Source organism: Arvicola amphibius, chromosome 5, assembly GCF_903992535.2.
Source record: "Arvicola amphibius chromosome 5, mArvAmp1.2, whole genome shotgun sequence".
Taxonomy (NCBI): domain Eukaryota; kingdom Metazoa; phylum Chordata; class Mammalia; order Rodentia; family Cricetidae; genus Arvicola; species Arvicola amphibius.
This window is the reverse complement of record NC_052051.1, coordinates 39255624-39282491: the sequence shown is the minus strand read 5'-3', so window position 1 is coordinate 39282491 and position 26868 is coordinate 39255624. Positions and strand designations below refer to the sequence as shown.

General features: G+C 39.3%; 1 protein-coding gene across 3 annotated transcripts; it reads left to right on the top strand.

Annotated features, from left to right (window-relative positions):
• Positions 1-26868, top strand: Snap25 (synaptosome associated protein 25). 3 transcript variants are annotated; one of them, XM_038331532.1, is made up of 7 exons: positions 1-72; positions 2055-2096; positions 8307-8355; positions 15538-15655; positions 19254-19367; positions 22212-22356; positions 26800-26868. In XM_038331532.1, exons 1-7 carry the CDS (start codon positions 1-3, stop codon positions 26866-26868), a joined length of 609 nt encoding a protein of 202 aa, XP_038187460.1. The 3 variants fall into 3 exon arrangements, with proteins under 3 accessions (XP_038187460.1, XP_038187458.1, XP_038187459.1); XM_038331530.1 differs by having other exon boundaries at positions 19242-19367; XM_038331531.1 differs by lacking the exon at positions 15538-15655 and adding an exon at positions 15239-15356 and having other exon boundaries at positions 19242-19367.

Here is a 26868-nt window from a genome sequence, read left to right as displayed (position 1 = left end):
ATGGCCGAAGATGCAGATATGCGCAACGAGCTGGAAGAGATGCAGAGGAGGGCTGACCAGCTGGCTGATGAGGTAAGGGGGAGAGACCTAGGAAGTAAGCCAAAAACTGGAAGGTGGGCGGTTTGAATTCAGATTCTGAGAAAAGACTTCTTCTAATGTCTCAATTAAAAAGAAAAAATATAAAAAAAAGAACTTTCTTTTTCTCTAAGATGCCTGCGGGCTAGACAGCCCAAATACTCTGGACTCATATGACTTGAGAGGGCCCGGTCCTCTAGGAAAAATTTTATCTTTGGATGTCTTGCAGTGTGCTGTAGGTAACTCAGTGTAGGCTAACACTTTAAGGGACTTTCCAGAAGGGTTGCTAAGCATGCCTATTATTAAAATTGAAGTACATAATTTGAAAATGAGGTGGAACATATATATTATATATATATTAAAATCAATGATACTACGTGCTTAAAACTCATTGCTTCTAGTTAGTTTAGCACATTTTTCTGCTATCTGTGCCCTTGAGACACTTACACTTGCTGTTCGTAAGACGCAGAAATCCCATAGAACACTGTTGGTGCACATTTCAACTACAGGGTCAGTGTACCACGCTGCACTCAGAAATAAAGTAGAAAGCAATCATTTAGAACCAGTCATTGATAAATAACACTAATCACGGCTTGCTTTATTGTTTTAGTAATTACCTATAGTTAAGACAGAAGGGAAAAGATTAATAATCTACATAAAACTTTTAAAGCATGCATGTCTGTAGCTATTACATTAAGGAGGTAATATACAAAGTTGGGGTGTAGGGATTTAGGGTTGGATCTGGGAGAAGCTGGGGGAAGGGGGGAGGAAGTGAAAATGACTAAAATACATCATATGAAATTCTCAAATAGTGAAAAGACTTTTTAGAATATAAAAAAATTTGAGGACGTCCTCCATTAATTGGGAACTTTTTCAACAAAAACATCACCTTCTTTTCTCATAAGTTTCATTCTAACGTGAAGTCTTCACTGCTTCATTTTCTTATTCATGAACATACGTGAAGTTAATACAGTCCCAGTGAGCATATTGGGATTACACTAGCAATCTGATGAGCCATTGACAGACTGCCCTAAAAAGCAGGAGGTTTCTGTGAGAATCAAAGAATTTATAACAGAGCATTCTGTATTGTATTATGTGTCACTTCTGTGCCCTTCGTGTTTCATATCAGTGCGATAAATGTGCATATGCATAAATGTATCCATATTTTTTTTCTAGCGAGTCAGTTGTTAAGCATTTGGCAGTACGCTATTGCTAGTAGCCATTTTATTACAAAAAGGAGTCCACTTAAGTCCTTTGCAGCAAAACTTCACATCCTTCAGGTTCCTGCAGAAACATGTCCAACATAAGTTTGTTTTTGAGAAATCACATTGGTTGCTGGATTGGAACTATGTTAAAGGAACTGAGAACAAAGTGGTGGCGCTGTGCCTGAGGGACCAGCCATCAAGCTCAGCGCTTTCTCCATTCTTTCTCTTATCTAAGAATGAAGGTAATTATAGCTGTCTCCGATGGGCTAGTCATTTCAAACTTGCTTGATTTTTTTTCACCCTAAGGCGACAGCTTAATTTGTATTGATAACAACTTCCAGTTGTGTTTCTAGGAGCTTTAAAGAACTTGTTACACTCATCTCTACACATGAAATATTATGCTTGTGTTTAAAGTTCACTCTTCCTAGTCCAGGGAGACCAAAGCAGTCCTTGGAGTATATGAGATGGTTTCCCATGCATTGGAGCATACAAAATTATTTTTACAGATTACTTTGTCTTTGATATCAAGATCAGCTTCATATGGTTTTGGTTTAGTGAAGATAAGTTTTCCTATGATTGCTTCGGGAAATCTGATCATGTAGAAAGCCCAATAGGAAAGAGATTGAAGCTGGAAAGACATTTTGTGTTTCGGTTGCAAAGTTGAAGTCCCATGTGATAGGAACCTTTGCGTTTCTCAAGTGAAGAAAGTACTTCTGATTTTCCTGGGGCTCTATTACTTACTACCTTAACAATGTTTCTGTTTTTCTGTCTTAGTCCCTGGAAAGCACCCGTCGCATGCTGCAGCTGGTTGAAGAGGTAAGGCATGGATTCTATTAATATAAACTAGGCCCCTGACATGCTTATTCCTACCTCCTATTGCTTTTGCCTAAGACATGGCTCTCTTGCTTCCAATGCTAATGCAGCCTATCAGAAAGCCAGAAAATACTGGAAATGTTAACTAGTTATCAAGGTGACCTCATCATCCTCCAGCCCAGGTTACCTCTACAGTTCATAGTATAGAGAAGCCTGCTATTTCTAAGCTCCTGTTCCCAAAAGTCACAAAAGGGGGGGTCCCAGCAAGCAGACAGAGTAGTGCTTAACCTATGAAGTAATTACTTACATAAAATCTTCATTTGTATTGATTTTTTGTAACAAATTACAGCTAATCTAAAATTCTTTTCTAACTCCAACTATAATTACAAATTCGAAAAATATGTATTTATGCAGACATGTCATCTTTTGAAATTATTGTATTTAGTGTCAGGCACTAAAATTTATAAAAAATAAGAAAAATCCTAAACAAAGAGAAAAATCTAGTCCAATTAAGTAAATATAAAAGTTCTTTTATATTACTGGCTCTGGATTGCACATCCATTTGTAAAGCATTTGTAATTCATGGCTTAATGAATCCCAAACTATTTTTAAATGGGTAAAACAGGGCAGATAGCAATAATGGAATCAAAAGAGCATTTGCAATAAAACCTACTCATTCCAATTTGATAGAACAGCAGTCAACCAGGAAGAATAAATGGATTAATTGAACTTGCCCGTTGGGAGAGATGGAGTAGAAAAAGAATGGTTTGAACTATATTTATCTTAACCTAATAAAACAAGCCTAATGGTCTTTATTTGGCAAGATGCTGCTTTAGCCACGGTTTGAATGTGACTGCTTATCAATGTATAAATTCATGTGTGATTATCTTTTCTAGAGATCTTGGGCTTTCTCTGGCAGAATGATTAAATGAGCTTATTCACCCACCCTATGGTACTATAAATTGCTTATGCAATGACATGAAAGGGAAGGAGAAAAAAAGATGAATTTTACAAAGGCTTAGAGGAAAGGCAGCTGCCTCTTACACCATGGAAGCAAATACTGTCTTCCTTTATTCCTGATGCTGTAGCTTCTGACCTAGGAGTGAAGTGTGGCTAAAGGTTAAAGACAACAGGTAGAGCTGGGAGAATTAATGATGTGTTCTCTGAAAAAAATAATAATAAAAGATCTGTTATTTCAAAAATGACAAACTGAGCTTGCAATGCAGCACAAATTGGCCCCCAAAGAAAGGCAGCCCCGCAGGGCCTCAGCAGCATAGGAGAGCAGCCTTCTACTCTAAATGAAGGGAAATGCCTGTTTTGCTTTGTTCGAGGGACACTGCTCATGTAGAAATGCTTAAATGCCAAGAAGGAGGCAGATAACCTAAATCCGGGAGGGCTGGCCATTTGGCATTAATGTACCGTTTTCCAATTTGTTGCAAGCAAAACACAAAAGGAACAAGAACTTGGAACATTCTTACATGAACTGAGATGAACATGAAGGGAGCCCACTAGTTAACAGTTATAAATTATTTTATTGCACTCTGCAGCATTATCACAGTATAATTCATGACCTACAATGAGAGCCTCCAAACTCACTCTTCACTTGCTTGTGTAAATACATGTACATATGGTGCATATTTCTCAAGCTGTCTCCAATTTGTTCGGTTGTGCAACGCTGAAACATTGCCCAGAATTGGAAATTAGTAGAATAAGTGCATTGGAATTCACTCCATTAAACTGGCCCTTTGTCCTTCGGAGTCCTGCGAACCTGAACCCTTCACTCATGTATGTCTTCTAAAAATGAAAGTAGTATCAGCCTGTCTTGCAAAAATCTGACTGCTCTAATTTATTCTAAGAATAAAAGCTCCATTGATTGAAAGGATTCTCAAATTGTATGTTTTGTTTCTCCTAAATTGTTTCTCGATCAAGCATGAAGATGAGTCTTAGATCAAGGAATGAAAGAGATGGGTGCAATCTCTTCTATAATAAATAAGAGGAGGCTGTTAGACATTCCATTCTTAGGAAATTGTGAGCCCGGCATTATTAGAGCAGACTGGCTTGATCTTACTTCCTCCTGGGTCATTGTCTATTTATAGTGAAACATTCCTCATGTCTAGGGTATTGGCTATTCAGATGATGTTCTGATTTTCAATCAAAAAGGGAATTATATTTAAAAGGAATCAATATTAAATATTCATCAAGGGCAGAAATTATTTGGAAAATACGGGCTTTGAAATGCCAGGATCTTACTCACAACCCCAAAGTCTGTCAGTGCTACATAATTTGAATTGAACTGAATTTTTATTGAATTCAGTTTCAAAGACAGGAAAGGTTACTAGACTTGAGAAGTCTCCCAAAGGCAAATAGTCCACTTCCTATGAAAGCACAGCTTTATGCTATCTCTAATAAACTCCAGAGCAGAAGAGCAGAAGAGGCTTGGGACTAACTTTTAATAGAAGTCAACACCAACATCTCAGGGATGATCTAAAGTTACTCAGAGGTCAATGGGGGAAGTTTCAGAAAAACTGAATACCATAGACAAGTACAAACGGTTAGAGACTCAATGGCACTTGGTTCACAGCCTGGAGTTTGGAACTTAAATTGGGTGGAAACATTTCAAGAAATGTTTATACAATACCTAACGTTGGAGTTAAGACAGAAATGCAAATTGATTTCCTACAGGGAAACCAACATGTGAACAGCTGTCCAAATTCAAGATCATATGTGCCTTGGGAGCAAAAAAAAAAAGAGAGAAGTATTAAATCTAGAAGAAGCATTAAGATGTTCTCCAGGAGAAAATATTTGAGAAGAAAAAGTTAACTCTGCTGATACTAAATGCAGATGTGAAGTCTGCATATCAGTGTCATGGGCTATGAAGTTTGAGCTAGAATAGACCAGACTACTTTAGGCATGCATATTTCAAAGCACTCCAGAGCCTTCCTGAAATAGTTACTGAAGCACTAATATTTCATAAATGTCTCAGCGTCGTATCTCTTTCTGTACCAGCTTATCTTTCATAATGCTCTGGCAATAAAAAGGAGAGAGCCTTGTAAAAGCCACAGTTGTAGATGTGAGGCTTTCAGTTAAAAATTTTATCAAATCAAGTTGCCAGTTCTTTTTGATAAGCTGATGTGATGCCCTTCAGAGTTTAAGAAAATGCCTAGGTGTTCAGGCTTTAGGGAAGATGTCCTGGAGTTTGGGAAAACATCCCAAAAGGACATCAACAAAATATTCGATAAACACTGGCTTGGTTCATTGATTAAATAAATTCATCAACATATTTTAAAAATAAAAATAGAAACTTAGATTTCACAAAAGAAAGAATGAAAAGATGCATTTCCAACTCCCTTTAGATGGGCTATTTCTCCAGCAAATCCAAGCACAAATGAAGAATTGAGCTCAGGTAAAACTAGAGCCACTTCCTATCACTCCCAGTCTAGGCATTAAAGCTCATAACTCTTCAAGGAACTAGAAAGAGTATTCTTTCCAATTTTGCCTCCTTCTCAGTATTTCCCCATCCCTTCCCTTTGGTCTTCTAGATCTCATTAGAACAACCCAGCTATTTTGATAAAGCCATTAGTAAAATAATGGAACCAAATTTAAGTTCAAACCTTTATGAAGAACCTACCATGTGCCAGCTACTGAGCTTAGAGCTAGCAGTATCACCATCATAATCAAATATATGTTAGCTAATTTAACCCTTATAGCCGCATTTTACTAATACCTTGATTTCCCTCTTTGATTCTGAGGACTCTGAGACATTCAGTGGTTAAGTAAATTGCTTAAGACACATTGTAGGAAATGGTAGCTATGATATTCATGAACATGAAACCCCATTGCAGAGTATGGGTTTCTACATATAGCACTTCAGTTTCATTCTGATATAATTTTCTTTTTCTTTGAGATTTCCACATCAAGCGAAATGATCTTAGGGTAGTAGCTCATTCTAAGCATGCTGAAATTCCTTTCAGATCAAATACAACATTGGAATGTATTCTTCCTTGAATCCCACTCAGGCACCCATGACATGAACTGCTTTTGAGATGGATATACTGTGTAGTGTAGACGGAAGTTTCTGTCCTGCCAGGTTCCACAGCCATTCAGTCCCAACAAAACACATAGAGGCCTATATTAATTATAAGCCAGTTAGCCTATTAGCTCAAGCTTATTATTAACTAGCTCTTACAACTTAAATGAACCCATAATTCTTATTTATGTTTAGCCATGTGGCTTGGTACCTTACTCAGTGAGGCATTCTCATCTTGCTTCCTCTCTATCTGGCTGGTGGCTGCAGACTGAGCCTTTCCTCTTCCCAGAATTCTCCTAGTCTGGTTGCCCTGCTTATACTTCCTGCCTAGCTATTGGCCAATCAACATGTGACAAATTTTTACAGGGTATAAGAGCACAACAGTGTAGAGCTCATTTCATCCTTATTATTACAGTGGGAAGTAAGAGAGCTCTTACTGTCCCCATCTGACCACAGGGTGGGTTGAGATATAGAACAGTTGAGATTGGAGCAATAGGATGTCAAAGAGAGATCTAGAATTTAGAATCATTTACTGAATCCAGTCCTGTTGACCAAGTTGTTTCTCACACTGAGAAGCACCACTGAGAGACAAGCTATACATTTTTCTATCCCTTATCCTTAATGTCTGGGACAGAATGGCTATCCAGTACACATTTATTGAATAAGTGAATGAAAAAAGCACATAAACGAAATAATAAAGAATGGAAGAAAGGGGGATTTAAAAAGATAAATAAACCAACCTACTAACCACACCCTCTTACTTTGTGCCATTGGCTCTACTCTCAGTGTGAGAAATGGTGAGACTGAGTCAGCTAACCTTCCAGCAGAGTTCAGATTTTCTGACTTCCAGGCTCCCTGTTCTAAGACTTCCTGTTTATGTTCTCCTCAACTGAGACAATGTCAAACACTCTGGCTCCTTCCAACTAGTTCAGTTCTAGTTTTGAAACATGCAGCGCCTATTAGAAAAATGCAAAATTATACTTCTAGGGCATCATACAAATAAGTGAGAGTCAAAATACATCATAGAATGCTATGACATACAACGAGATAAGAACTGGGCTGATAAAAAGTCAACAGCTTTTCTCTATCTCCCATCAACAACAGAATGGAACAGGATCTTCGAACAGAAAATGTTCTCTAACATGCTTCTACACTGTCAGAATCGTTATGCTTTTCATTCTACTGTCTCATACTTAATGGCTAAGAGGTGCAGAAAAGGGGTCATTAAAATGTGAGATGGAAGTATATACTAAAAGAAAGACTTCAAGATGCCTTTTGTGGTCCATAATCTCTCTGGTTAGTGTGTATCCCCTTGTAGCATGCAATAGAGCAGGTTAGATTCCCAGACACGGAAACTCCCAAATCAAATAAGACATTATGTTCACTTCTTCTCCCATCCACTCCCATTCCCTTTGTCCCAATAACCTAGGTAGGCTTGGTTTGTGTGGGGCAAAAGCTGTGAGATGAAGTGTGTTTTTAGAGATCGCTGTACCAATGTGTAGCAACCCAGGAGAGGAGTGGTTTTTCCCACACTGCATCACTGCACAGAAACTGGGGATTTCAGAGAAAAATATTTTCTGATCTCACTCCATCTTCCAGATCTTGAAGAACTTCTCTCCACAGAGAAAAGCCAGAGAGTCAGTTTTCTTTTGAGCTGTGCTTCTCAGCCTCTGGAAAGCCATACTCTTCTATGATAAACCTAAGCACCAGGATTCCAAGATCCTTATGTATCTCCCAAGGGGCATCTCTCCCCTGGCTGTTAATGGGCACTTTTTGGTCAAACTTGCCAGAGGGAAAAAATTCAACCTAGAAGACTGTGAATATGTTGTTTTCTGTGTTATGAAAACTATAGATATTTTACTTTTCAGGTATAGAATTATTATATAGTATTAAGTACATGCATTCCAATGTGTACTCACTGTATTGAATGACACAGGCCCACCCAAAAGGGAAGGACTACTACCTGTCTCCACATGGCCCTGAGAGTCACTGATGAAGTTCACCCTTTACCCCATTCCTCTGGTCCCTACCTAGCCCCTAAATGCTCTTGTCATGTGTCTTCCCTTTGTTTCCCTTTGGTCCTTCTTCATTTTCCATATTGAGAAATAATTGTCTCCTTACTGATTTCTGTTTCTCTTTTCTCTCTCTAACTTCTTTTCAACTTTGCTACCATTATTGGAATGTAGAGTAAAGATGCTGGTATCAGGACTTTGGTTATGTTGGATGAACAAGGAGGTAAGTTCAGATTTCTTCAGTAAGAACAATTCTGCAACTGAATAAAGTTACAGTTTTTAATTCTTCATGCACCCTCAGTGACCATTCTGCATGTGTGATGTGTATATGTAAGTGTAAGGGTTCTAGAAAGCTCGTCTTGCTAATTTTCTTTCTGTGTTGATATATTAAATGTGGAGATGTCAAGGCCTTCTTCATGACTGAATTAATGATACTGCTGTCTCTACTGTATACATCGAGATAACATATTTTAAAAGCAAAATCTATGTGTGTCTCTTAAAAGACAATATTTTAGACAGTGTTGAGAATTTGCCTATTCTTACCACCAAACCTTCCTAATAAATTTGGCTTCCTTCCACTAATATCCAAGTTATGGGATATAGTATATGAGGTTATGCATTTCCCCTGATCATCCAAATTTAGTATCTGAAAGTTTTGGTTTTCAAGTCATTACAGAGGTTTTCCCAGAATAACTAAAAATCATTTTTTTCATGGGGTAGTTAGAAAGTAGAAATTTTAACCAATCATAATATTTTATCTATCTTAAAAGCATTTTTGGAAAGGATAGGAGTAACAAAACTCAAAGAGTCAGGATGTTAATAGATCATCTCTACACCCTGAGGTAGAAACTATAAAGGCGATCCCATGTTTTAAATGGATGTGAAATGTCTAGTCTAGCAATTTCATAATATAATGTACATAATTCTAACCACAAGTTCTTTACCTGTTTCCATTTTGTATTCTTATAACAATGAAATAATTGAACATTTTTATACTTTGCAAAGACAAAGAAAAAATTGTGACTGTGATTTTTTTTTCCCAGTGGCAAATATAAGAATGTAAAACTCATTCCAGCAGGTCTGTAATAAACTCCAAGCACAAATTTCAAGCTGAGAGAAAAATTGCCATGCTGATAGCCTGGCATAAAACACTTTTCCTAAAATATAGAGAGCCTATGCATATCATCAAAGGGAAAATAACAAGAAGAAAACTAGGAATAAGATATAAAACTTCACTTTGCAAGTAGACATGTAAAATATAATCTCAAGCATCAGAGATAATGGCATGCCAATTTTTGGCAAATTGACCCAAAACTTAAAAATTGAAAATAGAAACACTTAATTTCCAATGGATGCTGTGGTCTGACACACATGTTATAAGGATCAATTTAATACTAATTTCTTCAGATTTGAAGTGCACCTATCTTTGACCAAAATATTCCATTCCTAGGACTTTTGCACTGTAGTTAAACATTAACAATTATGTAATGAAAATGAATATGCCTTTCTTATAGTTGTTTAAGACTAGGAATAATCTAAATATCTGTCAGTGGAAAGATCAATTAAGTCAGCTAGGGTATGCCTGTGAAGAGATGTTCTGCCCTCAACACAATACAAAAGTGTTTAATGATTTCTGGAGGGTTAAGGTTGGAATAAGAAGAGAAGACAGAAAGCCATAGCATTTGAGGCATCCTGAGAAGTAATTAGAAGCATTAGAGATTTATTAGGGAATACCTATGATGGATAGATATAGAAAATAAGAGCCTATGATCGCTGGGTGTGACGGTAAGAGCCTTTGGACTGTGGTATGGGTCTAACACCTAGAAAAGGAGCTGGAAAGAAAAAGAGGATAGAGTGGGAGGAACCCCAGACTAAAAAACTATTCCGAGAAGGTCTCAGCTAGGCTAATGGGGAGCCCAGGAGCCAAGTTTGCCACCCCTAAATAGAGAAGAGAAGACCTCGTTGGGCAGAAATGCCGCAAACCTGGCAGCCCCACTCTACCTAGGTATACCTGTACCATCTCGAGAAAGCATGACCTTAGTATGAATGCTATGCAACCCATCGATGCAAAGCCACACCCTACTTCTCTGACAGGTTCCTTCCATTGCAATCAGAAAGGGGCTTTTGTTTTTGTAATATTTATTTGCATTAAACTCTTCAAAATATACATCAAATAATTGTAAAAACTAGGGAAAAAAACAGCTATACACCAACCCCAACACTTTTCTTCCACTGTTCAAATTAGAGTTGGTTGGAATCTCTAAAATTAAGAATCCAGTTGAGTTTTGTTCTAAAGGTATTAAGGATTACTGTAATTGCTTTCTGGTTTGATCTGTGTCACAATGTCTCAACTCTGAAATGTGGGGTGCAGCAAGCCATTGCATGAAAAGTTGTGGAACAGACGTGGCCACATAGATAAGTGATAAACCAGCTCTTTCAGTTAGTAGTCAGCAGTGTGGGGAAAGGAGCTTTACAGCAGCATAAAGACTTGGGATAATGTCTTCTTCCTTCTCTCCAAAGTACTGACAAAAAGACATGATATGGAAAACAATAGACAGAGACATGGAGTCCTAGAGAGAAAGACTGAGGATGTAGCTCAGCTGTAAAGCTACAATGAGGTCCTTGCTTAAGACCCTGGCCTCGCAGATGAAGAGAGAGGAAGAGATGTTAAAAATGAACAGCCTGCTTACCTGAATTGAAAATATCCTTGTACTTTAATGAAGAAAATCTAGAGGTACAGTGTGCCAAAATCCCCATACATATGCAAAAATTTATAATTCTTAAATATAATTCACATAAGCATCTAGCTATTATTACCTAAAAAAAGCAAAAAACAGATTTTCCCCCCACAAGATAGTGAATTTTTCAGCTGAAACATTTTGCAGTCCTCCAGTAAGCATATTTCCCATGAGAGTTTGTGTTATAGCAGATGTGTGGCAAACAGCTCATTCTGACAAAAAAAATAGATAAATAAAAACTACAGTTGTAAATCTTCAAAAGTGTGTAATCAGGGGCTTGTCTGACGAGGTACACATCCCATTTTTATTAGGAACTTAGGGCCTTTGCAAGTGACAGATGGTTGTGCCAACCACTAATAAGCCAATTTATTTATTTAATTTAATAATATTAAATTAATAATATTTAATTCTGTTTGTGCAATGTTTACTTGCTTAGATCAGTAACTGCTTTTTGATTTCTCTCCAACTTACGCTGTACTAATTTTGTCTATGCCTGACATCCAGAGTATTAACCATTTCTACCTCGCAGCTGCTCAAGGAACGGCAAGCAATGACCATCCTCCTGGAGAATTATTGTACCTGCTGTGGAGGCAGACCAGACCTCTGCAGGTTTTCCAACTGAACCATTACACTGGGAAGGTCCTTATAGGATTCTTGTTTTAGACCTAGCTATCATTGGCACCAAGGAGCATCAGGCATGACAGACAACTCTGGAGGCATATAGAGCCCTGGGACTTTTGTTCCCCCAAAAATGATGACTCTCAAGACATCATATAATATAAAGCCTGAATGGCTCTATATTAACTTGAGTACTCTTATCTTTCATTTCCATTTCTCTTGTTTCATTTGTTAGTCTTTTCTGGGTTGTTTGTTTTGATGACTCAGTCAAGGATCTCTGAGAATGTACCTGTGATGAGCTCTAAATTAAATAGTAAAATCTCTGACCACTGCTGGCAGAAAAAAAAGACAAAATGAAGGTCAATCTAGAGGGCCATCCAACCATCTTAAAGTTAATGGCACTGCAAAACAGTGTTTGACAAAATACCTCACCCCTTCACTAATGCACTCTCCAATCTTAGTTCCGAATGGCTCAGGTTGTCCAATATGGTAGCCACTGTGGCTATGTGGTTATTTCACTTTGTTTAAATGAGTTTCATAGTGCTCATCAGTATTAAAGAAAATGGAAATCTTATAGGTAGTAACTTTTACTTGGATATTAGTACGAAGGTATGCATACTAGGTAACACAGTTACTGTCTTTTACTTTAGGACCAGGCTGAGTATTCTAAGGTCTTATATTCCTCTACTTAAATGATAGTAGAAGAAAAAAATGTCTAAACAAATCCCCAAGAATCTATCTGCTACTGGTGAACCTATCACGGAGATATCATGGCAGAAAAATAATTGTTTCAGTCTCTGATAACAACATGCAGTATTGTCTACTAGAAGACTGGAAGATACTCATGACAAAAAAAAAATTGTTCTCTTCTCAACCTCCAAGAATAAATGCAAAGCTTAGGGAGAGGAAACATAGTCACCCCTGCACAACATACTATGAGACCCTCACAGATGCTGCCCTACACAGGAATGAAATGAAGACATCGGTGCTCCCACGAACTTCTTGAAGAGTGCATCATGGGAATTATTCCAAGGCTACCAAGCTTTAATGCGTCAAACATGCCCACAAGCATTGGCAACTCAGCACAGTAAAGTTCATATTGTAGCTAGAATACCTGGACAAAATAGGCTTTTTTTTTTCCAAATCAAATTCAACATCAGATTTTTCTCTGTCAGTTAAACATTTGCTAACAAAACTGTAAACCATGGCAGAATGCAGTTTTTATTTATTTATTTATTTATTTATTTATTATGTATACAATATTCTGTCTGTGTGCATGTCTGCAGGCCAGAAGAGGGCACCAGACCTCTTTACAGATGGTTGTGAGCCACCATGTGGTTGCCGGGAATTGAACTCAGGACCCTCGGAAGAGCAGGCAATGCTCTTAACCACTGAGCCATTTCTCCAGCCCCAGAATGAAGTTTTTAGAAGTGTGAATATGGATGTGTTCATTTTTATCTTTCAATGACCTAACTCATAGGTCTAACACTTAGGATCAGTCCACATAAATACATTACCTCTTATTCTCTAGAGGCTCCAAAAATAAGGCATCTGAAATCTTGGCGAAGAGTCAAGATTTTTGCAGAAACAAACAAAGAAACAAAGCATAAATTGCTTTCTAAGTTAAGAGAAATGCGTCAGGAGGCACAGACATCTGAAGATGTACCCCTTCTGAATGTGCATTGCTGCCATTGTTTGTGCCCTACAGGGAATTTGCCCTTTGAGCCCAGGTACCTCCTTAAATCCACCCTAGCACAGCGCTCTTCAAGCTACCCGCATTTCTTTGATTTGAACCAGCATCCTTATTCTATCTGTACGCATCATGGTTCTTCATTTAATGTCACTTTGATAAAGGCATGAACCGTGTCAACCCAGACATGTACGAGATGAAGAAAAATTTAAGTTTTATGAAAGCACTGTGTTTTTTTCGCTTATGCCCTAGTCCTCTCACTCAAGTATTAAATTTGACCACAAACCGATTTATTATGTTCTTAAAAGGAAACTGGAGTTAAGTCATTAGTTCAAAAAAAAATCATTTGTGCTTCCGATCATGTGCTAAGGATGCTGGGCTGCAGAGGGAGATCCTGTGTCAAAAAGGCAAATAAACAAATCAGGAAGGGAAGAAGGCAAGAGAAAGGGGCGTTCTCTCAAATATGAGGAAGGAGGAAGGGAGAAAATTCTCCTTGTGTGTAAAGATTTCTGGGCCATCCCTGCCTCTGTGCACTCGACAGGAGAACAGTCCCACTGTCCCTCCACATTGACCAAACACTGCAGTGCTTCCATCAGCTTCTGCAAAACATAGTAGAAGTGGCAGAGACCTAACAAGTGATAATTTCTTCTTTTGCCTTAGTGAAGAGAGCAAAAATAATCTTTCCATATCCAGATTCATGCTGTCCCTATTTGAGCCACCAGTGAGCCTCATTTAGGTCTCACAGTGACAATTTCCACATCATACACTATGTGAAATGGTTTTTTATGTGATTGTTTAGGCCCTCAGGCAATAAATGTGCTCATGTGTTATACCCTAGGCATGCCGTTGCTTCTAGAGGCACAATCATCAATGCATGCATGAGAATATAGACAAAAAGAGGGTGTAACTGGGTGTTATAATTAGACAGCCAAGATATCATATTGCACTTCTCCTTTAATGGTCTTAAAAGCTACTTGACAAGTCCCCTTCATTAAACTTGCAGTTACCCTAATTTGGTGACACTTTTGAGAAATCAATCAATTTGGTTTATGTAACCCTGGCAACCTAGAACGGATTCATTTTTTATGAGTATCGAGCTGTGTTTCAGATGCACTGAGGACAGCTTTCCTTGCAGCAATGACACAGTGCCTTTCTATGTGCCAATCCATTGCCTCTCCTCCAAAGAGATGCACATTCTCTTTGTTCTCTGACCAGGTCAGTTGTTAGCAGGCCCACATCGTAGACACCAGGGAGCCAGGGTAGAATAAAATGTCTTCCCCAGCTTTTGTAGCAAGTCACTCACAGGGTAAGAAATGAATTGAAATGTTTTGCTTACAGTATTGCTATGCTGATGTTGCCTTCTTTTCCAGCTCCTATGAATTAAATAAGGAAAACCAAGAACAGACCATTGGCCACCTTTGGCTATACAGCTACTGCTGGGGGAAGAGCAGAAACTTATAACTATGTCTATTCCTGCTTACTGTTTTGTCGTTTGCCACAAAGAAGTAAACGCATTCTATTTTCTCTCTTTATCTGATTGGGGATACTTAAAAACCAAAAGATATGGATATTTTGAAATTGGAGCAGATAATCGTTCTCGAAGCATTGAATGTGAGCCCCTTAAACATAAATTAACACCTTGTTTTTCTCTCTCTTGGTTTTCACTGGTGTCTGAATCAATACACTGCTGTTTCCCTGGATACGCAAAATCAAACAGACCTTTTGATCCCATCCCATCATGTCTGAACTACAAACTATTTTGAGCATCGTTCTTGTTCATTTCCTCCCACCCATGTCTACTTAGGGCAGCAGCCGTCTACAGCAATGCATCCTCTTGGATAATGCATTGTAATCTCAATCTCTCTCTCTCTCTCTCTCTCTCTCTCTCTCTCTCTCTCTCTCTCTCTCTCTCTCTCTCTCTCTCTCTCTCCCTCCCTCCCTCCCTCTCTCCCTCTCTTTCTTTCTTTCTCTCTAATTCTGTTTCACATAGTCATTTCTCATGTTCTGTTGGAAACCCCCAAAAAATTCATTCCACACTATCATCCCTTTGTCCTAACCAGAACAACTCGATCGTGTCGAAGAAGGCATGAACCATATCAACCAAGACATGAAGGAGGCCGAGAAAAATTTAAAAGATTTAGGGAAATGCTGTGGCCTTTTCATATGTCCTTGTAACAAGTAGGTACTGGGTACCAGCTCTAATCTGTGGCGTCCAGTTTTCTTTCTTTCTTTCTTTTCTTTTCTTTTTTTGGTTTTTCTTTTTTAATGTCAAAGTGAATGTCTGAAGTTTTGTCTTTTTTTTCTTTGTCCTTTTCCATCTGCTTCATTCTGTGGGGATAAAATACTTGTGTTTAATCAGAACAACTGGAACGCATTGAGGAAGGGATGGACCAAATCAATAAGGACATGAAAGAAGCAGAAAAGAATTTGACGGACCTAGGAAAATTCTGCGGGCTTTGTGTGTGTCCCTGTAACAAGTAGGTGCTGCCTGCCTGCCTGAAGCTTTGGTTTTTCCCAAGGCTCATCTCCAAGCCTTGACTAGCTCATTCCTGCAGGCTCATAGGCAGGATGAGCATGTGGCATGCAGAACAGATCAATACCGTCTCCAATGCATTCATCTCATAGCATAGATAATACTAGTGGGAGTTACTGTTGATGCATTAAAAATCAGGCATACTACAGTGGAAGCCTCACTACCAGCAATTTTTATTGATGAACATTTCAACATTTTCCAGAAAGTGTACTTTGAGACAGAGGCACTCAGGGCACATTGTTTTCTTCAGTCCCAAGAATGAAAACTATAGATTTAGAAAAGACTTGGGGAAAGTGTGGAGAGTTAGAAATGCATGTATCAAGGTTTGATTTTTTTTTTCTTTCTCAGAAGTAAAAGAGACAGGCTAATTTGGCCCAAGTAAGCCTCTGCAAGTCAAAGTGAATGGCAGATTCCCTCTTGACAGTCCACACAGCTACTGCATTTGGTCATGAGGTGCTATAGCCTCATCTGGTACAAAGGCATCCTCCTCAGTGAGATGCAGTAGTGCCCGTCCCAAATTGGACCCAACCCCTCCAACTCTTCCTCTTGGAAGATCTGCCTGTACACTGGCTGAAATGTTGAAATGTGTAGATTTTGCATGCACGACATCACAAAACATTTAACTGTTCTCAAGGTTCCGCAACGCTTTTTTGGAATGTAGCAGAAATGTGACATGTGGTTATAAAGGTTTGCAACAGAAAGAACCCAAAACTCAAGGGTTCTAGAAGATAGTTTCATTTGGCTAGCAGTCGGGGGGAAATGCATGAGTGGATTGCCCAACATGCATTTGGAAAATTAAACTCATTACCTGATCTCCCTCTCTCCTCCCCCTTTCCCCCTTAAAAGAAGCCTTTTACCCAAAAGCTCTCCTGATCCTTGCTTTTAGAAATAGAAATTGATGTCATTTTGAGCAGATTATATGACCATTCACATCCTTTAAACTTTGAGGCTGATTTGAAATATCCCACTTCCTGCTTAGGAGGGGAGGGGCTCATTTTACCAATAAATAAAAAAAAATCTTTAAAAAAAAACAAGTAGCTAAAAGAATTCTCTACAGTAAAGCCTGGCTAACTGGAATCCAGCTCACTGGAACCCTTGGCTGCCCAACACTTTTGCCCCTTTTCTGACTTTAGCCAAAGAAAAGTGGTACAGGAGTAGTGGGAGGGGGCAGTAAGCCTAGATTTAAAATGTTTTGTTTTCTGGGACATTTAGAATATTTGCAGTGTCTCATATAGTCTCTAGGCTACAATCCCTACCTATGAGGAAATTCATAAGTGACAAATTAGAGCTGTTTTTAAAAGGTCATCAGACACATCAATATAAGCCATAACTGTGGGAAGATTAGATTGTACCCATACCCAAAGACTCCTAAAGAGAAAATTCGCTCAGGAATTTGAGAAAGATATTTACCAGTTATCCTTAAAACAAAATTTTCCCCACAGAGTCTACTGTTCACTAGTAAAACCATAGAATTCTCCAAAATGACTCATGGGCAAGCATTCCAGTTAGTCAAGATTTGACTGTAAACCTTTTTCAGAGCCAACTTACCCCACATTTGGAGTGAATTTCAACAAACATCCTTCCACCCCCTTTATCATTGTGTGTGAAGAAAAAAGGGGAGGTAGGGCTCCTTGAGGGGGCTCCTCATGTTCTGAAGAAACATGACCCCATACTAAATCCATATATAAGTGGTCCCTAATACCTTAATTCTAAAGAGACCCTAATTGAGCTTCAAAGCTTGAGTGAAGTGTTCCCTAATGTGTGTAAATAATGCTTTAAAAACCATGTGTCACAACGCAGTGGCTGGTGGTGCCCTGGACTCTCTGGGGGCTTTGCCCTGTCTCGGCATGTTTCGAAGGACTATGGTAGATGTACGGCCGTAATGTGAGTCTGTGCAGCGTTGTTGGTGCAGTGGTTTGCCTTCTCTTTGGAAACGCATATTTCCCTTTCCTTTAACCTTGCCAAAGATGGTATAGCAGACATTTTACATAGCAGAAAACATCACAAAGTCCAAACAGCTTCTTGCAACCCAAAAGGGAGCCAATGGGGAGGTGGGCTGGAGAGACAAATTCTTGTCACTATATTGAAACTTCGTTTGGTGACCTTGTACCATTCACGGAGTGGGCCCATGGCCCTTTGGTGTAGTTGAGTTGTGACAGTAAATTGTGGGAGCTGCTGAAATCGCATTGGTGCATTTCCCAGTTTGTCACTATGGTTTCCTGGTCCTCAATCCGCAAGGATTAAAGCCAGTTTAAGAAATGGCTTTGGCCCTCTAGTGAGAGAAAGAAGGGGAAAAAGGAATTAAATCTTTGTGCCTTAGAATCAAAACTGTGAAATGGGACCAAAGGATGTATGTTGTTCTTGGACTCAATAGCATGTGGTTTCTACTATGCAAAGAACCTAGAAACATCTTTGATTGCCTTAAATTACAACATACCCACCAAAATATGCTCTATGTGTTTCTATTGGGCACAATAGGTATGCCTGGATTTTAAGTTTTGTTCCAAGGCAGGTCAGAGAAATGTAGCCCATGGAGACCACACTAGGTCCAAACCACTCTCCCCTGTCATAACCCAGGATAGTTTAAAGTAGGAATCTGTACGTACACTACCCTGCCCTTTGGCCCAACCAAGAAGCTAATGAACTGCGTTTCAAATCATCATGAAGGCTATTACTGTCCTGCTAGTGCCTATTTCGAGAATGGTCAACTTCTGGAGTAGTTTGGCTTAAATGAGAATGCTTCACTTTCTACTCATGCCTGTAGCTGGTGCATGAAGAAGACACAGGGTGGGCTGGGGGTTCTTTTTTGGTGCTAGATGGCTTGTTCTCTCTTCTGTTTTCCTGCATTCATTTCACTATGCTTCTTTTACTTTTTGTCTCTGTGGACAAAGGTTTGTACATCAACCCTGGATGTATGGTGACTGTTTGGAAGTACCGATATATTATCAAATTTGAAGCACTACAGAGGCAGCCCAAAGACCATCACCCTTGGCCAACCACCAATCCTTTGTGTCTTTCATGAAGCATTGCAAATGTAGTTCACACATTCGTTGGGGGAAAATATATCAAGCAGAGATCGTTGCATGATAATGTGTTAAAAACTTGGTCAAGTATGTTTTTCTTCATGATTCTGTGTTACTGTGGTGTAACGTACACCCTCTACTTGGCAGTCTTGTTTTGTGTCTGTCTGCCAGTATGTTTTTCTGTGTTTTGTGTCTCAAATTATAACCATGTCACTGAAATAGAACTGAATGTTCTCCCGCTATCTTAAGCCTTATCCAATTAAACTACAAAACAAACCAAAGATAAGTCTTGACCACTGAAATTGGCTCAATTGAAAATAAAATACTGAATAGCTGAGGCGTGGTGGTGGCCAACTGTTTGGGTCCAGATTATGATATATCGGTATTCTCTAATGCCTCAATTTAAAACTCATTTGCTTGGTTCGGTTCTTTGCTTAAAGAATTGGTAATTTCTGTGAGCTTGCTGCTCCACCCTGTGCTTTGTCACTCACCCAATTTTTTGCATAGGCTTAAATCCAGTGATGCTTATAAAAAAGCCTGGGGCAATAATCAGGATGGAGTAGTGGCCAGCCAGCCTGCCCGTGTGGTGGATGAACGGGAGCAGATGGCCATCAGTGGTGGCTTCATCCGCAGGTGAGTTTCCTTGATTTCTCTCTTGATGGATAGCCAGCACTGAACTATTTTACCTTCTTCCACAAAGAATTTTTTGGGCTTCCTCATGGGGCTTGGACTAGATTCGTGATACCCTCACTGATTTCTCTAGTTTGGGGCTGGGCCATCACTCAAGGCCCATCCATCCACCTCCATGAGATAGTCCAACAAAGAGCTTGGATTTCTTCATGGTGATGATAGTGTGTCAAGAGGACAAGACCCAAGGCACGACGTCCTTCCAAATTGTGGTTTGGGTGCTATTTGCCAGAGTGTCTCTAGCCAAAGCAAATCCCATGACCACATCTAGAATCAGAGTGGTTGTGGAAAGGCATTGGATGACATGAGTTTATTTTAGGCAAGCTGACTAGAGAGACTGTTACAGGGGCATGTTAAGCAGCGTGTGTGATGCAGCATTTATAGCCTAGTAGTAGCAGGGAACTGTTACCATTCAGTCCTCAGGAGATAGGAGCAAGAACTATTACCAGAACTCAACAACTATGACTACAAAAGGGTACTATGATAGTGAAAGGTAGTCAAAGCCAGAGTTGGCTAGAATGAGAAAGGGAAGGAAATGCCCCAAGGCCTGCTTCTCTTGACCTCCAGTCTCCCTCAGTCCAAATCCCATTAGAAGTCGAAGCAAACAAAAATGCCAGCTTCACAGGGCACAGAACATAGAAAGTCAAAGAACTGATCTGAGTGGGAAAAAGAGAGAGAGAGTAAATTAGATGTACATTAGCCACTTCTTTTGAGATCTAGAAGCAAACACCAATTTGAGTATCTTTTTAGTATCTATTTAAACTTAAATACCGATTTTTAAAATCTCAAGTTACATAAATCAGCTAATACCTCAGCTCTGAGGAAACAACCAAGCAGAAAAAAAAGCCAAATATTATTTTTGTAAAGGGAAAGATTATAGCACTTATATTTTTGGACCTTCGACCCCAGTTCATTCCACATTATCATCCCTTTATCTTAACCAAAACAACTTAATTTTGTCAAAGAAAGCATAAACTATAACAATTAAGACATATATAGATGACTACATGCATAGACCAGCGATTTTCAATCCATGGGTAGCAACTCTTTAGACAAACCTCTGTCTCCAAAAATACTTACATTATGATTCATAACAATAGCAAAATTACAGTTATGAAGTAGCAACAAAAATGTTCTTTGGGGGGGTCGCTACAACATGAGGAACTGTATTAAAGGGTCACAGCATAAGGAAGACTGAGAAATACTGGTATAGACTCTCATACCAGGACTACTAAACATAGGTAAGAATATATATATATATATATATATATATATATATATATCCTCATGACTGTCTACCCCTAAGTCATTGTAGTTGTTGACCAACCAATACCGCTGTGATTCAAATGTGATTCATAGGTGTAGGGCCTCGATTTTCACCTGTAGCCCTATAGATTCCAATTCCAGTTCTGCTTCTAAATGATTTTGAAGTCAGTGGTTATATTAGTATCAACTAGGGGAATGCAGAAGAAAGAAAGGAGAAAGGGTAGGAGGAGCGATGGAGGGACTAGTGCCTGTACCAAGTGCAAAGCAACTGAATCCACACGGTTTAACACTGACACAAGCAAGCACCTATGGTCTGTAAAGCTCAAGGGATTTTGCTGTGCATTGGGACCGGAAATAATTACATGGCACATACCAGGACTCACACATGAACACACACACACACACACACATATTTCTCTCTCTCTTTCTCTCTCTCCCTCTCATACACACACACACACACACACACACACCATAAACACACATTAAAAATAAGTAAAATAGGCTAAGTGATGGTGGGTCATGCTTTTAATCCCAGCGCTCAGAAGGAAGAGCCAGGCAGGTCTCTGAGTTTGAGACTAGCATGGCCTACAGAGAAAGTTCTAGGAACGACAGCCAGGGATACACAGAGAAACCCTGTCTGGAAAAATAAAAGTAAGTAAGTAAATAAATAAATATGAAAGGCAAAATATGATGGAGGAGGGTCAACTGTCTATGTGTTACTCTCATTGGTTAATTAATAAAGAAAACTGCTTGGCCTGAAAGGTCAGAACATAGGTGGGTGGAACAGACAGAACAGAATTGTGGGAGAAAGAAAGCAGAGTCAGGGAGATGCCTCAGGCAGTCGCCATGACTCTCCTCTCTGAGACAGACACAGGTTAGGATCTTCCAGATAAGCTACCACCTCATGGTGCTACACACATTAATAGAAATGGGTTAAGCAAGATGTGAGAATTAGCCAATAAGAGGCTGAAACTAATGAGCCAGGAAGTTTTTAAATGAATACAGTTTCTGTGTAATTATTTTGGGTAAAGCTAGCTGGGTGGCGGGAAGTGGCCCTCCGCCCTTCCATCTACATAAATAAATATGAAGCACTAAACATGGAAGAATGAGGAAATGACGTAGTTTCAGAAATCATAAAATTAAATAGATATATTTAATTTAACTTAATGCCTTCTTTAAAACTATGAAGTCAAAGCAGGTGTAGAGGTGCATACCTGCAAGATTAATACTGGGCAGGATGAGGAGGGTGAATCAAGATCTGCACCTGTCTTAGCTTCATAGCCAAATGTTATCAGAGAAAGAGAGGGAAAGAGAATTTAAGGCTCCCAAATGCATTTTTGCATATTTATGCAAAATATGCTCAAAACACAGATTTTAAAATTACATTTGATGTTAAGGCATGTTGGTATATTGAATAAGAGTAAGATAGCTCCTTAGGTAACTGTAGACTTTCCACAGGCTCTATTCCTTAATACCAACTTTCTTCTCACTCTCTGTCTTTCAAACTTGCTCTTTGGCTTTCAGGGTAACAAATGATGCCCGGGAAAATGAAATGGATGAGAACCTGGAGCAGGTGAGCGGCATCATTGGCAACCTCCGTCATATGGCCCTAGACATGGGCAATGAGATCGATACCCAGAATCGCCAGATCGACAGGATCATGGAGAAGGTGAGCCCACAGCTATCAAGTGGTAACTACCAGTTACCACTAGGATGGGGACCTCCAGGTGCACCAGTTGCTGGATATTTTGCCCTGAATATTTCAAGGCAAAAACATGGGATTCAGCAACAGAACTAGAATGAAGATTAGAATGTAGTTTGGATTTTTATTTATTGCAGTGCTGGGGATTGAGTACAGGGTCTTGGGTATGCTAGAAAAGTCCTTCCAGAGCATACAGTTAGATGCAGCCAAGGTTTATCTAAATCTCTCCCATGTAAAGCATGTGCTAGGCACCTAGAACACATGAAAATGAGACAAATCATATTCCCACTGCCAAGTCTAAACCATGAAACTTCTCACCATAGAAATCAGACATTAATTCTCTTTCCTTGCATTTCCCCTCATCCCCAATAGTAGCATGGTGAATATTAATTATAATCTTTAAAACTGCCCAAATACCAAGATGGGTGCTTTAAGTGTTTAATAATGATTTTATGGGTGTAATTTCTGTCTAGCTACTCTTAAGTTGTGTGTTTATTCTTTGTGAGACCCTGAAGTTCTTAATATGAGATCTTGAACCTCTTTGTATTATCTTTTTCATTGCCAGGAGCAAAGTGGCTTAATTTTTATATCTTTTAACTCACAAAGCTAAGTAGTGGTTTCTTGGTCCCCAAGCATCCTTCCATACCTTGGAGGGATGAATAGACAATATTGCTTCATATATGCCCCAGATAAGCAATATCTGAGCACCAAACACGACCTAATCAGTAATGAGCCTCACAAATGTCAGAGCTGGCTGGCAAAATATTTGTGCTTTGCTTTTGTCTGCAAGTTACAATGTGCTTGCCATGGCTAAGCAGCATTGGCTATGATAAAGCTTTTAATGCAGTGAGAGCCAATGGATTTTAGAATTGTATTGAAAAGTTCAAAAAATGCTGGAGCCCTTGCAGCCTGACTAAAATCATTATCACCCCAATAGGAAAAATGAACAAAGAAATAATTGCTGAGCTGTTTTCCAGAAGGAAAACAATCTGAGAAAACAGGAAGTGCTTGTTTTTTATCCGTGGACCAGACTGACTCAGAAGCAAGCAACAAAGAAAGCAGGCTTCCAGAGAAGAGAGCGTTTTACCCAGATAGTGGGGTCAACCTTTGAGTTACTGGAAGTTGAAAGAGAGAAATATTTATTGCTCTGGGAAAAGCAGCAGAGTGCATCTTCTGCTACCTCTGCAGGTGTAGTTCTCTAGTATGGCGAGGACTTTCTGTATTAAGCCTTGCACTGCAAATGAAAATAGCTTCTCTGGTTTGCATCAACCCTAGACCGCTGAGTCACTGAGGTAAAGAGAAGAGGCATAATTGCCTTTTCGTAAATATTTGAAATAGAAATTCTTCCTTTTTCCCACAAAATTACAGTCTGGACATGATTAAAACAGAGCCCATTTGAGCCCAGTTCATTATGTTACTGTGCTGCACCATCATTAACATGTTTTCCCCTTCTCAAAGAAGCTCAGGTCTCTGCAAACTATATTCAAAAGGTTCTGCACGTATAGGATTGAGCTAAAACCACACACCAGGCAAAGCAAAGAGAATTTTCCTCTTTCCTGACCCCATCAAAGATTTTCACCAGCATCACTATCTTTTCCTGTCAGCATTTGGGCCGAGAGTGATGTCTGGGGAGTTCCAAACAATAAGAGTTTTCAGATATTCTTAGGGATTTTTAAGAAATTGCTTCGTGTTCTTGCAGATGGGTGCTTATATATACAGTCTTCCAACATTACAAACACCCAGTTGTTCCAGAAAACTGGAAATTAGAAGTAACTTTCTATTCCACGCTTTCTGCAACCTGGTGCTAAGGGAATAATGGAGACGTTCAAACTTCAAGGTAAAGCTAGTAGAAGTAGATGTGTGGAGGTGCAGGCTAGGCAGCCCTTGACATCTCCTGTCAGTGGGAAATACAGCACCAGAGAACTAAGGTGATTGCTTCTAAAAGAGATTTGCTGTTCACCAGCTCTGTAACCTGAAAGACTGGAGAACAGCCTCACCCTGGATTGTGAATCGTCTCGTGTAAATAGTAAGCACACAGTTCTAGACGTCTGATCTGGGCCAATACACCACCTGTCATGAAGTTGAGGACTCAGAAAGATGGACTGAGTAGCTCCTTCTAACAATGTCTTGGTTCCCTTGTAGATACTGTGGCCTTTTACAAAGAAAAACCATGTAGTACATATTGAAAACATCAGCAAGCTTAGGATCCTCTAAAATCAAACTGGGGTGGGGTAGCCTCCATTGAAAAAAAAATCCTCAAGCACATAAGTACAGGGAATGTCGAAGCATTTTCCAAGGGACATACCTGAATGGAGATTCCATTGTTTTGTTATTATTGTTGTTGGGGTTTTTGTTGTTTTTGTTTGTTTTGATTTTGTTTTCTAAAAGGTGCTATTTCTTTTATGAAACATAAGAAAGATTGCAGTACTTTTGTGTCATGTATTATAGATCTGAAATTTGAATGTACTACAGGGAGAACTTATAAGCAAGTCACAGTCACCCACTTATGGTGTTCCAGGTCCACCCTGTCCTTGGAGACCATCCCTAGAATAGACTCTGCTCTACCTAAATATCCTCAAAGCTGCCTTGGGAAGGCCAGGCAGTACATTCGTAAACAAAACAGTCTCCATTTGCCTTCAGAAAGGACATTTCTTTTAAAATGGATTATTTTCTCACTTTAGCTTTTCTGTGTTCAGTCTAGAAACAGCACAACTCAATCTAACAGAACATTTCAAGTTGGTCTAAGATAGTAATTTTCCTTTGCACCAACGTATAATTATTCCTGACACAGTTTGTAGGTACAGAAGGATTTGGGAACTAAATAAAATTGGAGAGATTATCCATTTTCCAAATGAGGCTCTTGAGAATCTGATATAGGTGTCTATAGTTAAGAATAATCAGGACAAATCAGTGTTCTCTCTTATGATGTAAATACTCATCTCGAAGCCAACTCCTGATTAACCAAACAGATGGCAGAGAACCATAGCCAGATAATTCAGTTGTGCATAATCTGGAAATATGTTCAACTTTCCAAATCTCTCTTTGAATATGGATGACTCCAGTATCCTAGGAATTTACAAATTTAAATTGAATGTCAAAGACCCTACCTAGCAGAAACTGGAAAGTGGAGAAGTAGGTGCAGAGCCTGTGGTCAGTGAGTGATAAGGCTCATCAGAAAACTAACTCCAGCATCCCTGGACCACCTGGGTGGCTTTCTCCTCTGTGAGACTATGGAGTTACAAACAACATGACCACCTGTGACAGGAAAGAACACAGCCTCTACTCGCTGACTTATCTTTCTCCATGGTTATGGGAACAGTTAATTTCCTAGGGTTTAATGGTCTAACCTTTTAGCAATCCTGGGTTTCATGCTGTATATACAGTAAGGTGTAACCCAAAATATGAATAGGTTAACCCTAAGGTCGAGGGAATCACGGCACAAAATTACGGCAATTGTGCTTTTGTTAAACGTAAACAGGTTACCAAACTCATGGAAGTGAGCCTTCAAAAGGAGCTCTTGAACATTGCTGTCTTTAATGACAACACCCTCTTATGTGGGGCTGCCCCAACAAGAACACCAAAGGAATATTGAATTGATTTGCTTAAATTATATCTTTAAAAAAAGGAAAATAGGGTTAAAGGCCAGTAAATAACCTGAACATGCCAAACTTCAACTCAATAACAATAACTGTAAGATACAACACAATAAGTACTTAATCTTAGGACTAACATTTTTAAGGTCCATTTTATATGTATGCTCAATTAGTACATTACAGGAAACCTCGGTAGTGGAGTAAGTAAGAGTGTGGTTTTTGAATCCAGGTTGCTTACATTTTGGCTTTCCCTAAATTACTAAGACTCTAGACAGTATTTCAATCTTGAAGTAGCAAATAATCATGCACCCAATGGCTAATGTCATCCAGGTTTAACGAGGAAAACGCTATTGATGCCACGCTCATTAGCACTATTCTTTACCATGCCCTTCTTGTGAACAAGAAAGTTGAGACCTAAGATGCAATTGGCACAGACAGACTCTGCTGGATAAGTAGGCCAAGAAGGATCTACCGAGTGGTGACAAACAGATAGGACCTGCTTCCACAGAAGTCATTGGGTGTTGAGTACCTTTCCAGCGTAGAAAGATAAATAATATAACCCCGTCATCAAAAAGCAGATGCTATTCAGTGTGGGAAGTGGTCAGAAATCCAAGTCAAATTTCCACCTGAACTTGTCCACTTAAGGCCATAACAATGATCTCAGCAGGGTGAGAGAGGCGGGGGAGGGGAGGTAAGAAAAAGGTGATGGTTCTAAATGAGGAAGTTTCAAGGTTGTTTCACAAAACAAGAATTTGAGTGGACTCAGGTAGTGAATGGGCTCTAAGGAGTAATCTAAAACTTCTCTCCTCTTTTCTAGGCTGATTCCAACAAAACCAGAATCGATGAAGCCAACCAACGCGCAACAAAGATGCTCGGAAGTGGTTAA